General features: G+C 36.0%; 1 protein-coding gene across 2 annotated transcripts in view; it reads right to left on the minus strand.

Moving 5' to 3' along the window:
- The window catches only part of VPS8 (VPS8 subunit of CORVET complex), a 298,981-nt gene that overhangs the window by 112,295 nt on the left and 171,137 nt on the right, over positions 1–15,549 (minus strand). For both annotated transcript variants that reach the window (XM_027109813.1, XM_027109805.1), the window contains one exon: positions 7,795–7,942. In XM_027109813.1, the coding sequence (XP_026965614.1) occupies positions 7,795–7,942 (148 nt within the window). The remainder of the gene's footprint in view (positions 1–7,794; positions 7,943–15,549) is intronic.

Here is a 15,549-nt window from a genome sequence, read left to right on the forward strand (position 1 = left end):
GAACCAAGGTCACTCATTTTTTTTCACTTATTTATTTAAAGAGTTGTTACGCACCTGAATCAGGTATATCCATTGCACAAATGGTAACATGTATACATAAATAGTAATAATATACACCAGAAATTGATAAGTGTAATTATTCACAAAATGACAATGAAAACTCTATACATTACCTTGTGGGATCTTAATGAAAATTAATAAACTAAGAGTTTCTAATAAGTAAAAAAGAAATGCCAGTTAAGCTAAGCTAAAAGAAAGAAAATAAGTACAGAAAAGAATGTCATGGAAAGAAACAACAGAGAAACAATAGCGAGGTTTAAAAGAAAATCCTAAATTAGTCTTTTCTTTTTTTTTTTAACATCTTTATTGGAGTATAATTGCTTTACAATGGTGTGTTAGTTTCTGCTTTACAACAAAGTGAATCCGTTATACATATACATATGTTCCCATATCTCGTCCCTCTTGTGTCTCCCTCCCTCCCACCCTCCCTATCCCACCCCACTAGGTGGTCACAAACCACCTAGCTAAATTAGTCTTTGAAAAGACTAATAACATAGAATAAAACTTTCTTAGGAGTAAGAAAAAAAGAGAGGCACAAATAACATATTATAGGTTAACAGATCAAAGGAGGAAAACGTGATCATTTCAACAAATGCAGAAAAAGTATTTAGTAAAATGCAGCACCCATTTTTGACAAAAATAAAAACAATACAAAACACTCTAATCCAAACTGGTAATGGCACTTGTCTAGGTTAATAAGAATTATCTATCAAAATCTGACAATAAACACCATATTTAACATAAAATGTTAGACACATCCCCTTTTAAATAAGGAACAAGGAGAGAATGCATACTATCGCTGCCTCTGTTCAATAATATCCCAGAGCTCCTAGATATCTGATGAGGGAATGAGAAAAGTATAAGACTGGAAAGAAAGAGAAAAAACTACCATTATTCTCAGAAAAAAATATTGTCATAAAAAAATCTACAAAATATTTGAACGAAAAAAGAATTCAGCCTGGTTGCTAGATATAAGACACTAAACAAAAATTAATAACATATACCAGCAGTAACCAATTTTTAAAAAGTCATTTCAAAAAATTTCCTTTTAGAAATTTCATTTCTAATGAGCCTGAGTAAACATGGAGAGAGTGGAGCCCACCTCACACCATGGCCCTGCATCTAGCCAGAGCAGAGAGAGCCACTGCAGATACTAGCATGCACGCCTGTACTTGGGAGGGAGCTGCTTGGACTATAACCCTTCCTCCAGCCACGTCAGAGACTATCACTGCCTGCACACAAATATGTGCAAGCACTAGGGAAGGAGTGGAATCAACTCAGGCCCTTGTCCTGCCTCCAGCTAGGGTGGAGACTGCCATTGCTGGTACAACTGCACAAAGGTAGAAGTGGAAACAGCTTATTAGTGTGGTTCCTACTGCTCTGGCCCTGACCCTGCCTCTACCCAATGTGTGCATACCAGGGAAGAAGTGGAACAAGTTTAGAAGTGCAGCCCCAAACCCTTAGGTCCCAGCCATATCCCCAACCATGGCGAACACCACCATCACACTGGGAAGAAGCCCAACTTGCTCAAAGATCCTGCTCCAGACCCTTAGGCCTCGGCACCACCCCTTAAATAGGGCAGTGACTCTAGCCCTACATGCCAGCAATACAGTGCCTTGTAGCACATAATAGGGAAAGATGCAGCCTATGCTCACTTTAAAATTAGCTCTTCCACCAATGCCACTGGGGACAAGCAGACGTCATAGAGATGCTCCCACATATGGACATGCCTTCAAGCCTGGGATATGGAACTGTTTCACATAATCTCACACAGAAGAACAGAGAATGTCAAGCAAGATATAAAAAGAGAGGAATATGTTTCAGATGAAAGAAAAAGGTAAATTCATTAAGGGGGTGGGAAACAAATTTAAAAAGTGATAAATAATTTACCTAGAAAGAGTTCAAAGCATTAGTAATGAAATGCTAACTGAACATGGGAAAATAATGGATGAACACAATGATAACTGCAAAAAAGAAATAGAAAATATATAAAAGAATGATCAAATCTCAAGAATACAATAACTGAAATTTAAAATACACCAGAAGGAGTTAACAACAGAATGAAAAATAAGTTAAAACTGACACGAGTGAAATACAAAGAACCATAAGAGACTATTACAAACAACTATATGCCAGTAAAATGTATAACCTAGAAGAAATGGACAAATTCTTAGAAAGATACAACCATCTAAGACTGAACCAGGAAGAAATAGATAATATGAACAGACAAATCACAAGTACTGAAATTGAAACAGTGATTTAAAAACTTCCAACAAACTGAAGTCCAGGTCCCAGTGGCTCCACAGGTGAATTCCATCAAACATTTAGAGAAGAATTAACACCTATCCTTCTGAAACTCTTCCAAAATACTGCAGAGGAAGGAACATTCCCAAGCTCATTCCATGAGGCCCCCATCACCCTGATACCAAAACCAGACAAAGGTACCACAAAAAAAGAAAATTACAGGCCAATACCACTGAGGAATATAGACGTAAAAATACTCAAGAAAATACTAGCAAACTGAATCCAACAATACATTAAAAGGATCATACACTATGATCAAGTGGGATTTATCCCAGGGATGCAAGGATTCTTCAGTATCCACAAATTAATCAATGTGATACACCACATTAACAAACTGAAGAATAAAAAACATATGATCGGGATTTCCCTGGTGGTGCAGTGGTTAAGAATCCGCCTGCCAATGCAGAGGACATGGGTTCGAGCCCCAGTCCAGGAAGATCCCACATGCCGTGGAGCAGCTAAGCCCATGTGCCACAACTACTGAGCCTGAGCCCACGAACCACAACTACTGAGCCCGCGTGCCACAACTACTGAAGCCCATGCACCTAGCATGCTCCACAATAAGAGAAGCCACCACAATGAGAAGCCTGCGCACCACAACCAAGAGTAGCCCCCACTCACCACAACTAGAGAAAGCCCACGGCACAGCAACGAAGACCCAACATAGCCAAAAATAAATAAATAACCATATGTCATCTCAATAGGTGCAGAAAAAACTTTTGACAAAATTCAACACCCATTTATGATAAAAACAACTCTCTAGAAAGTGGGCATAGAGGGAACTTACCTCAACATAATAAAGGACATACATGAAAACCACACAGCTAACATCATTCTCAATGGTGAAAAGCTGAAAGCGTTCCCTCTAAGATCAGGAAGAAGGCAAGGATAACCACTGTCAACACTTCTATTCAACAAGTTTTGGAAGTCCTAGCCACAGCAATCAGAGAAGAAAAAAGAAATCAAAAGAATCCAAATCGGAAAAGAAGAAATAAGACCATCACTGTTTGCAGATGAAATGATACTATCCATAGAAAATCCTAAAGATGCCACCAGAAAACTATTAGAATGCATCAATGAATTTGGTTAAGTTGCAGGATACAAAATTAATACATAGAAATCTTTTTCATTCTTATACATAACAATGAAAGATCAGAAAGAGAAATAAAGGAAAGAATCTCATTTACCATCACATCAAAAAGAATAAAATAACTAGGAATAAACCTACCTAAGGAGTCAGAAGACCTATACTCTGAAAACTATAAGATGCTGATGAAAGAAATCGAAGATGACACAAACAGTTGGAAAGATATATCATGTTCTTGGATTGAAAGAATCAATATTGTCAAAATGACTATACTACCCAAGGCAATCTACATATTTAATGCAATCCCTTTCAAATTACCAATGGCATTTTTCACAGAACTAGAACAAAAAATTATAAAATTTATATGGAAACACAAAAGACCCCAAAGAGCCAAAGCAATACTGAGAAAGAAAAACGAAGCTGGAGGAATCAGACTCCCTGACTTCAGACTACAGTACAAAACAAGAGAAATCAAAACAGTACGGTAGATCAATGGAACAGGATAGAAAGCCCAGAAATAAACCCATGCACATATGGTCAATTAATCTACAACAAAGGAGGCTAGACTATACAATAGACAAAAGACAGTCTCTTCAGGAAGTGATGCTGAGAAAACTGGACAGCTACATGTAAAAGAATGAAATTAGAACATTCTCTAACACCATACACAAAAATAAACTAAAAGTGGATCAAAGACCTAAATGTAAGACCAGAAACTATAAAACTCTTAGGGGAAAACATAGGCAGAACACTCTTTGACATAAATCTTAGCAATATTTTTTTGGCTCCGTCTCCTAGAGCGATGGAAATGAAAACAAAAATAAACAAATGGGACCTAATTAAACTTAAAAGCTTCTGCACAGCAAAGGAAACCATAAACAAAACAAAAAGACAACCCACAGAATGAGAGAAAATATTTGCAAACAAAGTGACTGACAAAGGATTAATCTCCAAAACCTACAAACAGCTCATGCGGCTCTATGTCAAAAAAACAAACAACCCAATCAAAAAATGGGCAGAAGATCGAAACAGAGATTTCTCCAAAGAAGACACACAGATGTCCAAAAAAGCTCATGAAAAGATGTTCAACATCACTAATTATCAGAGAAATGCAACTCAAAACTACAATGAGGTATCACCTCACATAGCTTAGAATGGCCATCATCAAAAAGTCTACAAACAATAAATGCTGGAGAGGGTGTGGAGAAAAGGGAACCCTCCTACACTGTTGGTGAGAATGTAAATTGGTACAACTGCTATGGAGAACAATATGGAAGTTCCTTAAAGAACCAGAAATAGAACTACCATATAATCCAGCAATCCCACTTCTGGCCATATATCCTGAGAAAACCATAATCTAAAAAGATACATGCACCCCAATGTTTGTTGCAGAGCTATTTACAATAGCCAAGACATGGAAGCAATCTAAATGTCCATCAATAGAGGAATGGATAAAGAAGATGTGATACATATATACAATGGAATATTACTCAGCCATAAAAAAGAATGAAATACTGCCATTTGTAGAAACATGGGTCAACCTAGAGATTATCATACTAAGTGAAGTAAGTCAGACAGAGAAAGACAAATATATGATGTCACTCATATGTGGAGTCTAATTAAAAAATGATACAAATGAACTTATTTACAAAACAGAAACAGCCTCACAGACTTCGAAAACAAACTTATGGTTACCAAAGGGGAAACGTGGGGGTGTGCGGGGGGGATAAATCAGGAGCTTGGGATTAACACATACACACTACCGTACATAAAACAGATAACCAACAAGGGCCTACTGTATGACACAGGGAACTCTACTCAATATTCTGTGATATTAATAACCTATATGAGAAAAGAATCTAAAAAAGAATGAATACATGTATATGTATAACTGAATTACTTTGCTGTACATATGAAACTAACACAACATTGAAATCAACTATATTCCAATAAAATTTTTTTTAAAATTTCCTTTTACAACGTTAACAAAAAGTATGTAAGAACAAATTGAGGAAAATGTGCAAGAGCCTTATGTAAAATATTATATTTTATAACTTTAGTTATAAAACCTCACCAAAGTGGGTAAAAGGCATTTCAAAAAGACAACCATGTTCCTGAATGTGAAGACCATAAGATGTCAATCCTCCCTGAATTAATCTATAAATTCAATGTAGTTTTCATCAAAATCCCAGAAGAATATGTTATTTTTATAGGAATGTGACAATGTGATTCCTAATTTGATGCGAAACAGTAAGAGGCCAAGAGTAGCCAAAGAATTTTAAAGAAAAAGAATGAGGAGGGAAGACTCTTCTTCCAAATAATAAAGCTTATTTTAAAGCTGTGTTAATTAAAATATGTGCCATGGGTATAGGGAAAGACAAATGACCAAAAGAATAGAACAGAATTCACAAAAAGATCTATGTATATTTGGGAGTTTGGTGTACAGCAGTATGGCATTATAAATAAGTGAAGAAAGGACAAGAAAATGCCACATGGACCATTAGCCATCCACATGGAAAAAAAATATAAATCCCTCTCTTGATCTGTTTACAAAAATAAATTCCAGATGGATTAAAAGCCTAAATGAAAAAAGCCAAACTATAAAACTCATATAAGAGGATATCCTTAATGCCATTAAATTAGGAAAGGAAATAAAAGTCACACACACAAAATTTTAACGTTAAAGGAAAAGACTGATAAATTAAAATAGAAGTCACTAAAAACCAAGTTAAAAGACATGCCATGATAGACTGGAAGAAGGCATCTCCAACATATAAAATCAGCAAAGGACTAGAGATCCAGAAATTAGAAAGAACTTCTAGAAATCAGTAACAGAAGGGCAAAACCTCAATAGGAAACTGGGCAAATGACATGAATGGATAATTCAGAGAAAAGAAAACCCAAAGTGTCCTTAAAGATATGGAAAGATATGCAATGTTATGAGTAAGCAATGATAATCATCACACTGGCAAAAATTAAGAAGTCTAAAAATACTAGAAATCAGCAAGGATGTAGAAAAACAGCAAATTTCAAATACTGATGATGAGACTGGAAACAAATAAGAAATCAACTTGGCAATATGAACAGAATTAAGCTACTGTATTGTCTAAAGAATTCCACTTCCAGGCATACTACTTAGAGAAATCTCAGATGGGCACAAAGAAGGTATGTACAAAGATGTCCAAAGTAGCATTGTTTATAATGGCAAAAGATTGGAAACACTCTGAATGTCTGTGAATAGGAAAATATATAAACTGCGGCACAGTCATACAATAGACTATTATATGATCATTAAAATGAATGAACTAGAGCTATATGTATTAAAAACTGAAAGATAAAAAATTAATAAAAAAGCAATTTGCAATAGGATATTACTGTATGATACCATTAATACAAATTTTAAAAACATACAGAACTGTACCTTGTGTTATATAGGTAAATTCATATACAGGAAAAATTTTTAAAACGGATGGGAAGGATAAACTTCCCATCTTCAGGTTGGCGGTTACCTCAGGTGAGACATGACAGATAAAGGATGCTTTATTTCTAAAACAAACAACAAAGATCTGAAGCCAGTATGGCAAAACATTAACATCTATAAAGTTGGGTTGGTGGGAACATATGCACCCATTTTGCACATTTCTATGTATTTTGAAATATTTTATAATTTAAAAAATTTTAATTGTGTGGGCAGTTTAGGACATGGATGCAGAAAATACGGGTTACTGTTTCATGAGTATTGATAGCAACAATATAAAGGTAGCTTAAAAACAAATTTTAAACAGGGAACATACTAGCCTCATGGTAGATTAGAATATGTGTGTATGTATACATATGTACATATGTGCATACACACACACACACACACACACACACACACACACACACACACACTCATTTCAATTTGGAAACAGGAGAAAACAAGGAAAGAGAATCAAGGCAATGACTGTGTAATTGCCTTCTAGCCTTGTAAGTCACATGGCACAACAGGACTATCTAACCATCAGTGCCTGCAAGTAGAGCTTAGTTTTTCTCTCTTAATATTTTTACTGTATTCCTTTTTCTATGTTTATCCTGTTGGCTAGAATGCCTGTGAAACTTGATGAACAACAATGATGGACATGTGCTGTCTCTGACTCTACTAGAACAAACAGAGAGGCAATAACACAGCAATGCAGAGCATGCATGATGGAGTCAAACTATCTGGGTTGCATCTCTGGTGCTAGCACTTACTAGGTATAAACTTAGCCAACTGATTTAATATATGAATCTCCCTGTAAAATGTAAAATGGTGAGCCATAAAGAAAAGTTTACTCTTGCCTTCTCTACATTACTGGTCTTACCTGAATAGTTTCTTCTAGGCGGTAGCACTCAAGGACTTGCAGTGTCTCTATAACCTGGTTTGGGCTGAACTGACACAACAGCTCAATGAACTGCTCTGTAATACAAGGAGATATCTGCAGCAATTCTTGATTTACATGAATACCTTCCCTGAAAACAGAAAAGGCAAGACAGTAGCATTATTTAATCATACCATAATTAAAGCTACAGGTGAAAAGTATGTTACCTAAAACCAAGACTACCTTTTGATCAAGTAAAATCATGAATTAAAAGTCTTAATGTTACTCAGGTTATTAAGGTGAATTATACACTACATCAGAAACATTCTAAATCACAATATTTCTCAATTTACATTGAATAATTAAGGAAATGATATTCAGTGGAGGCTCCTCTAAATCATACCTGAAGTTGTACTGTTGCTCTAAAAGAAACAAAGATGACTCAATTTAGTTTAAACAATTTGATCCATGAGTAACTATACATAATAAGCCATCTTCTAGTCTCAACAACTGTCCCTACTAAACTTCCCTTATAGCACCAATCACATCATGTTGTAATTACTTCTTCAATTATCTATCTTCTCTAAAAGACTATAAATTCTGTGAGGGTAGGCACCAGTACCTTCTCACTAATGAATTCTTAAAGCCTACAACAGTGTCTTCCATGTAGCAAGGGCTAATTATTTGGTTGTTGTTAAAACAAATAAGTGGATGAATAGTAGGTTATACAAAATTTATGGTTCATTTGCCTTGTATGCCAGGTACTCACAAAGCCCACTATTCATAATGCCTACACAAAAGCTGTGGGAGTATTCGTTTTACCATGGTGGACACTACTGGAACTATTTAGAAAAATCAACTGCAGTTCATTGGAGATATAAGAATCATCTTCTCTCTACCTTCAAAAGAAGTCAGTTTCTTCTGGGAGTCCTATCTTCTCTTCAGAATTTCTCAACTAAAGCTCCTTATATAAAGAACTGGAACAGCATTAGTAACATACAAAAAATTGCTACAAAAACTCCCTACAAACAAAAGTCCAGGACCAGATGGCTTCACTGGGAAATTCTACCAAATGTACAAAGAAGAACATATACCGATCCTTCTCAAACTCTTCCAAAAGACTGAAGAGGAAGGAATACTCCCAAAGACATTCTATGAAGCCACCATCACCCTGATGCCAAAACCAGACAAAGACACTACCAAAAAAGAAAATTAAAGGCCAATATCTTTGGTGAATATAGATGCAAAAACTCAACAAACATTAGCAAACCGAATCCAACAACACATAAAAAAGGTCATACACCATGACCAAGTTGGATTCATCCCAAGGTCCCAAGGATGGTTCAACACATGCAAATCATCAATGTGATACACCACATCAACAAAAACCACATGATCATCTTAATAGATACAGAAAAAGCACTTGACAAAATTCAACCGCCATTCATGATAAAAACCCTTACGAAATGGGTATAGAGGGAACATATCTCAACATAATAAAAGCTATTTATGACAAACCCACAGCCAATATAATATTCAACAGTGAAAAGCTGAAAGCCTTCCCATTAAAATCTGGAGCAAGGATGCCCACTCTCACCACTTCTCTTCAACATAGTACTGGAAGTCCTAGCCACAGCAATCACACAAGAAAAAGAAATAAAAGGTATTCAAATTGGTAGGGAAGAGGTAAAACTGTCACTGTTTGCAGATGACATAGTTTTCTACTATATATAGAAAACCCTAAAGACTCCACACAACAACTACTAGAACTGATAAATGAATTCAGCAACATAGCAGGATACAAGATTAACACACAGAAATCGGTTGCATGTGTTTACACTAACAATGGAACAGCATAAAGGGAATGTAAAAATTAATACCTTTTAAAATTGCATCATAAGTAAATAAAATATTCAGGAATAAACCCCATCAAGGAGGTGAAAGACTTACATGCTGAGAACTACAAAACATTAATAAAGGAAATTAAAGATGATTCAAAGAAACGGAAAGATATTCCATGCTCTTGGATTGGAAGAATCAGTACTGTTAAAATGGCAATACTACCCAAAGCAATCTACAGATTTAATGTGATCCCTATCAAATTACCCATGACATTTTTCACAAAACTAGAACAAATAAATCTAAAATTTATATGGAACCATAAAAGATTCAGAATTGCCAAGGCAATCCTGAGGAGGCATAACCCTCCCAGACTTCAGATAATACTACAAAGCTTCAGTAATCAAAACAGTGTGGTATTGGCACAAAAACAGACATACAGATCAATGGAACAGAATAGAGACCCCCAGAAATAAACCCACACACCTCTGGTCAATTAATGTTCAACAAAGGAGGCCAAAAAATAAAATGTGAAAAAGACAGTCTCTTCAGCAAGTGGTGCTGGGAAAGTTGAACAGCTGCATGTGAATCAAAGAAGTCAAAACATACCCTCATGCCACGCACAAAAATAAGCTCAAAATAGTTTAAAGACTTAAATACAAGACGAGACACCATAACTCCTAGAAGAGATCATAGACAAAACATTCCCTGACATAAATTGCACCAATGTTTTCTTAGGTCAGTCTCCCAAGGCAATAGAAATAAAAGCAAAAATAAACAAATGGGACCTAATCAAACTTACAAGCTTTTGCATAGCAAAGGAAACCATAAACAAAAGGAAAAGAAAACCTACAGAATGGGAGAAAATATTTGTGAAGGATGGGACCGACAAGGGCTTAATTCCCAAAATATACAAACAGCTCGTACAACTCAACAACAAAAGAACAAACAGCCCAATCGAAAAATGGAAAGTCAACCACTAGAAAAAGTTTTTTAAAAGAAGTATAATTAATATACTAAGAGAGACAAAAAATGGAATCATATACAAAACACTCAGTTAAAGTCAGAGGAGGCATAAAAATAGTAGGAAACAAACAAAAAGAAACAAAAAACAAGGGTGATGAATAAAAAATAGTATAAACAGAAGAAAGGGTAGGATTTTGTAAAAGCCACAAAGTACCTTAATATGTGTCCTTTTCATTGTAAATAGAAAAATATGGGTATTTGGAAAGATTTCTTTAAATATCAATGAAGCAAAGTTTTTGAAACTTTAGTTTGTAGCACTCACATGCCAGTTTTCATTGTTTCAGAAATTCTAAAAGCAAAGAGCAGACCATTCCAAACTCCTAACAATTGCTCTCATTTTTATTATTAACGTATCAATCTAAATTTCTATTATTAACTAAGCAATTAGTGGGGGCAAAGAATATGGTGAGCATTAAGTTACCTACATCTAACCACATCATCTGATTATCATTCAATCATACACACAAACAGTATGTGTGCATACCATTTAATGTTATGTATTTTTCCAGTTTAGCATTATTTAAACATTCACATTGCCATGTTTGCCAATTTGGTATTTAATTATGTTCATATACCTTACCATTTATATAGCTATCTCCCCCATCTACTTTTTTAAACAGTTTTTTCACTACATAAATGTTAATACGGATATTTCAATATTAACTACCTTTTTCTTATGGTATTTCCTTAAAATATATTTTCCAAAATGGAATCACTGGATCAAAGCACACGTACAACCTTAGAGCTCTTAATACATATAGATAAAACTATGAAAAGAAAGAAAACAAAGTGGAATAAAAGGGAGGAACACATATTCAAAGGGTGGGCAAAACAACCCTGTGTAGTGTATCCCATGAACAAAAAGTTCAGTACTACTGAGGAATAAAGGGGAAAAGAGAAATGGCAGGATGGAAGAAAATTAAGCTGAACCGATATGCCTGAATAAGATCAAGAAGGGTCTTTTACACTATAAGGAGTTCAGATTTTACCCTGGATAATGGAAACTAAAAGAACTTTGAGAAGGGGAAAGGGAACACTATCATTATTTGCCTATTTGAAAATGGAAGTAGAAGAATTAAGAAGGCTGGTTAGGAGACCAGCAAAAAAGACCAGAAGAGAGATACTGAGGGCCTGAACCAGGGCGGAGGGGGTGGACAAGAGAAGGACTCACATGTATGAGATATACAAGAGGTACATTGTGATGACTGACTGGTTCTGTGTCGTGTGGCTGAGAAGGTGCAGTGGAGTTGGTAAAGGAAAGTTAAAAATTCATCATCACACCAAGGATTTTCTTTAAGACACTTACACTGCAATTGCCTCTGAAGGCAGGGTCCCACCTTATTCACCATTTTATCTCCCATGCCTGTCACAGTGCTTAGTATGCTGTAGTTACTCAGTAAATTTTTAAATAAAATAAATGGGTGGATACAGCCATTTGCTAAGACAGAAAATAAAGTAGGAGGAACAGGTTTAGACTGAAAAAAGTGAGTATAATTTTGAACCATTTCAACCTCTCACACATTGCTTAGCAGATAGCAATCTCATTATAAAGAATTATTAAATTAAGGAATAAAGATATAAATGCATGTAAACTATCTATCCATCCATCCATTTACCTAAAAGAAGATTAGTAGATGATGATGTGTTAGGATTTAGAAGGTTGAATTTGAGCTGCTGGCAAAAATACTAACAAAGATAACGATATCTGGTGGTGAGCCTGGCCAAGCAGACAGGCACTCACTGAGGTAGGAATGCATTTTTATATGTCAAAGTTCATGAATATATATAATGTTCTATTTTTTTTAACTTTGAAATATGCTATTTCAACACTGTGTCAATATCTTAAAATATCCCTTCAGAATTATCCACAGAAACAGTGACAGATTCAATTTAAATCCAATGTATAACCATTTCCATAATCTATGTTTTGCTCCTTGGCAAAGATACTCATTTCCTTAGCAATGTTCAATTTTTACTTTATTTTGATTAAAGACTTAGAAATACAGTACAACGTTTTATGTGTTTTTTTCCTGCAAGAAAATCATACCATATATTTCAGAGGCCTCCAGGACATTGTTAACAAAGGCTAAATGGACATTACCAAGAAAACTGTACTGAGGAAAATATTGTGACTGTAAATACACTTGCACATTCTCTTTTATTCCTTATGAAGCTCATAGCCCCACAAAAACCATCAGTGTCCTTTAGTATTATCCTTCAAGCATCCCCACTGCACAAAGGACCTGCATCTGGATGTAAGTATATCAGGAGAAGTCCTGTGAGAAATTTTGGCCAGCAGGAATGCACACAGGGAGTGGGCGTGGGGTAGGGCTTTATGTAGCAGTTGTCCCAAAGAAGGGAATTGGAAGAGGATGCAAACCCTTTCTCCCAGGCTGTTGGCCTCAATTCAGGCAAATAATTTGTTTCTGGAGGATTAACCTCCCTCCCTTCAAAACTATCTAATCTTTCTACATACAAATGCCACCAATATCTTTGTAGGTCAATTAATTCTACAGAGGACATTATTTACAGAGCAAAGGTAACTTAAAGAAATTGGATAAAGAAAATAGAGAAATACACATGAGAATTCAACTAGATTATTAGTTCCCTAAAACATGCTGTTGACAAAATAAGTCACTCCTTTAGAAACAACTCAGTAAATACATATAAATGTTAAATCAAATGTGCATAAACTACACACACACACACACACACACACACACACACACACACACACACACAGAGAGAGAGAGAGAGAGAGGAATGAGGATCCTACTAACTCAGGGTTTGGGGGCAAGAGCAAAAAAAGCAATTTTCTGCTATGACACATATATACAAGCAGTCACCATCTCAAAATAACTTTCTTTCATTTTCTCTACTCTCTAGAATGCTGCTATAGGAGCTTCATGAAAGGAAAAAACTGGAAGTTAAAAAAAAATCCTATTGCTTAAGAAGAACAGAAAGGGAAGAATCAAAGGCAAAAATAGTCTGAAGTTGTCTGCCAGGGAAAACTGCTAGGCAGTACCAGTCTACCTATTCTTGATATTCTTTTGTCCCTAAATACCTTTTTCTATACTCCCCTAGTTTCCCACTTCAGTTTTCCCAGTACCTGGAAAGACTCTAATCCTTTACTTGAGATTAGTTAACAGGCGTACTCATTTACAAAGGCTAAAGTGTGATGGGAAATCATTCAGAGACTTAATGTAATCTAGTCCACACAACCTTTCTTCTTACCCTTGAGGTCAAATGGTATTGGAAAAGGGTGTTTTCATCATTGTGCATACTTCATTGTATTCATATGTTAATTGTACACTCCCACTGTAAAAGTGTCACATTGACAAGCAATTAGCAATTAGTTGTGATTGTTTTGATTGGGGCATAGAAGAAGGTAATTCTAGATTTAAAAAATCTACCTAGGCACAGTACTATATATCCGAGTGTGCTTATAAAGTGTAGAGCTTAAAGAAGTGTGTGCACCCTGCAACGCTTGAAGGAAGAGGACAGAGTGGAAGGAGGCAGAGTTCAAAGGGCATCAAAGACAAACTTTCTATAATTCAAAACTTTGTCTAAGGCAGGCTCAAGAAGCACCTCCTCCTTACCTCCCCTGAACTCAACCTTCTTAACCTTGCTCTCCCCCTCAATCCAGAATTCAATGTACGTATTATTAGTGATGGGGTTCAGGACATGCTTCCCCCAAATATGGTATGTTGGCATATTGAATATTTTAAGCTCAAGGAATTTGAGAAATGTCAGGTGCAGGAAGGACTCTCTGCCCTTCCCCTTCTCCTGTGAAGCAGATCATAAGACCATCTTAGGAAAGGTACTCTCTCTTTCTGGAGGAGAGGAGCATCCTCATCTCTGAAAATGGAGGGACACTCAGAGGAATCCAAACAAATGCGTCTTGCTAAGTCTCCCCCAGTTTATCATCCTTAGCTCATATCCTTCAGTCCCATCACATTTGCCTATGACTTTCTACCCTTCATCAAACCTAGCACAAAACGCTCAGGTTTAAGTACGTCTTCAGGTCTTCATTTCCTTATGAAGACTCCCGGGTCACGTAAAACACTCAATAAATTTGTATGCTTTTCTCTTCTCAATCTGTCTAGGACACAGAAGGGTAGAAGAAAAAAAATTTTTCCCCTCCCCTCACTGGTATTATTTATTTACATTGTGGGTCAAACAGGCTTTTATGGGTTAGTCTGGGACACCATCATTTAAAATACTGTTTATATAAAAATGATTGTATTGAAATGCCAAACATCAAATTTAAAATAAATTTACAGCATAATCTTAATGGACGCCTCCCTCCTATATAAGACATAAAATAAGAGGATAAAGTATTGGGTTGGCCAAAAAGTTCGTTAGGGTTTTTCCATAACATCTTACGGAAAAACCCGAATGAATTTTTTGGCCAATTCAATATGATGGATTCTGGACTGGGACTCTCAAAGCGGAACACTACTAGATTTTTGGCATCCTGGATATGGTGGATCAATTTGAAAGAGTGCTCTTTTTAAAGGTGGAGCTAAAGTTATCTGTCTTGTTAATTCAAGGTTCTGTTAAAGAAAAACTTATCCATGATGCTTGTTAAAACAGTAAAGCAGAATTTATTCGGACTCTCATGATAGGGAACACTACAATGGGGTATTGCAGTAAAGGAGAGAGACTGGGCTCAACTCAAATACAACAAGAAAAAGTAGAGATTATAGCCATGGGGTGGGAGTGGGGCAGTCAATGGATGGAGAATTACTAGGAGGGTAGGATAATTCTTTGAAAAATTGACCTAACGGAATTCTTGCTGAAGGGCCAGGATGATCACATATTACCTGGGTGTGTGTGTGTGTGTGTGTGTGTGTGTGTGTGTGTGTGTGTGTGTGTGTGTGTGTGTGTGTG

The sequence above is a fragment of the Aethalodelphis obliquidens genome, unplaced genomic scaffold, assembly GCF_003676395.1.
Source record: "Aethalodelphis obliquidens isolate GAN/ISIS:26980383/991018 unplaced genomic scaffold, ASM367639v1 scaffold1, whole genome shotgun sequence".
Taxonomy (NCBI): Eukaryota; Metazoa; Chordata; class Mammalia; order Artiodactyla; family Delphinidae; genus Aethalodelphis; species Aethalodelphis obliquidens.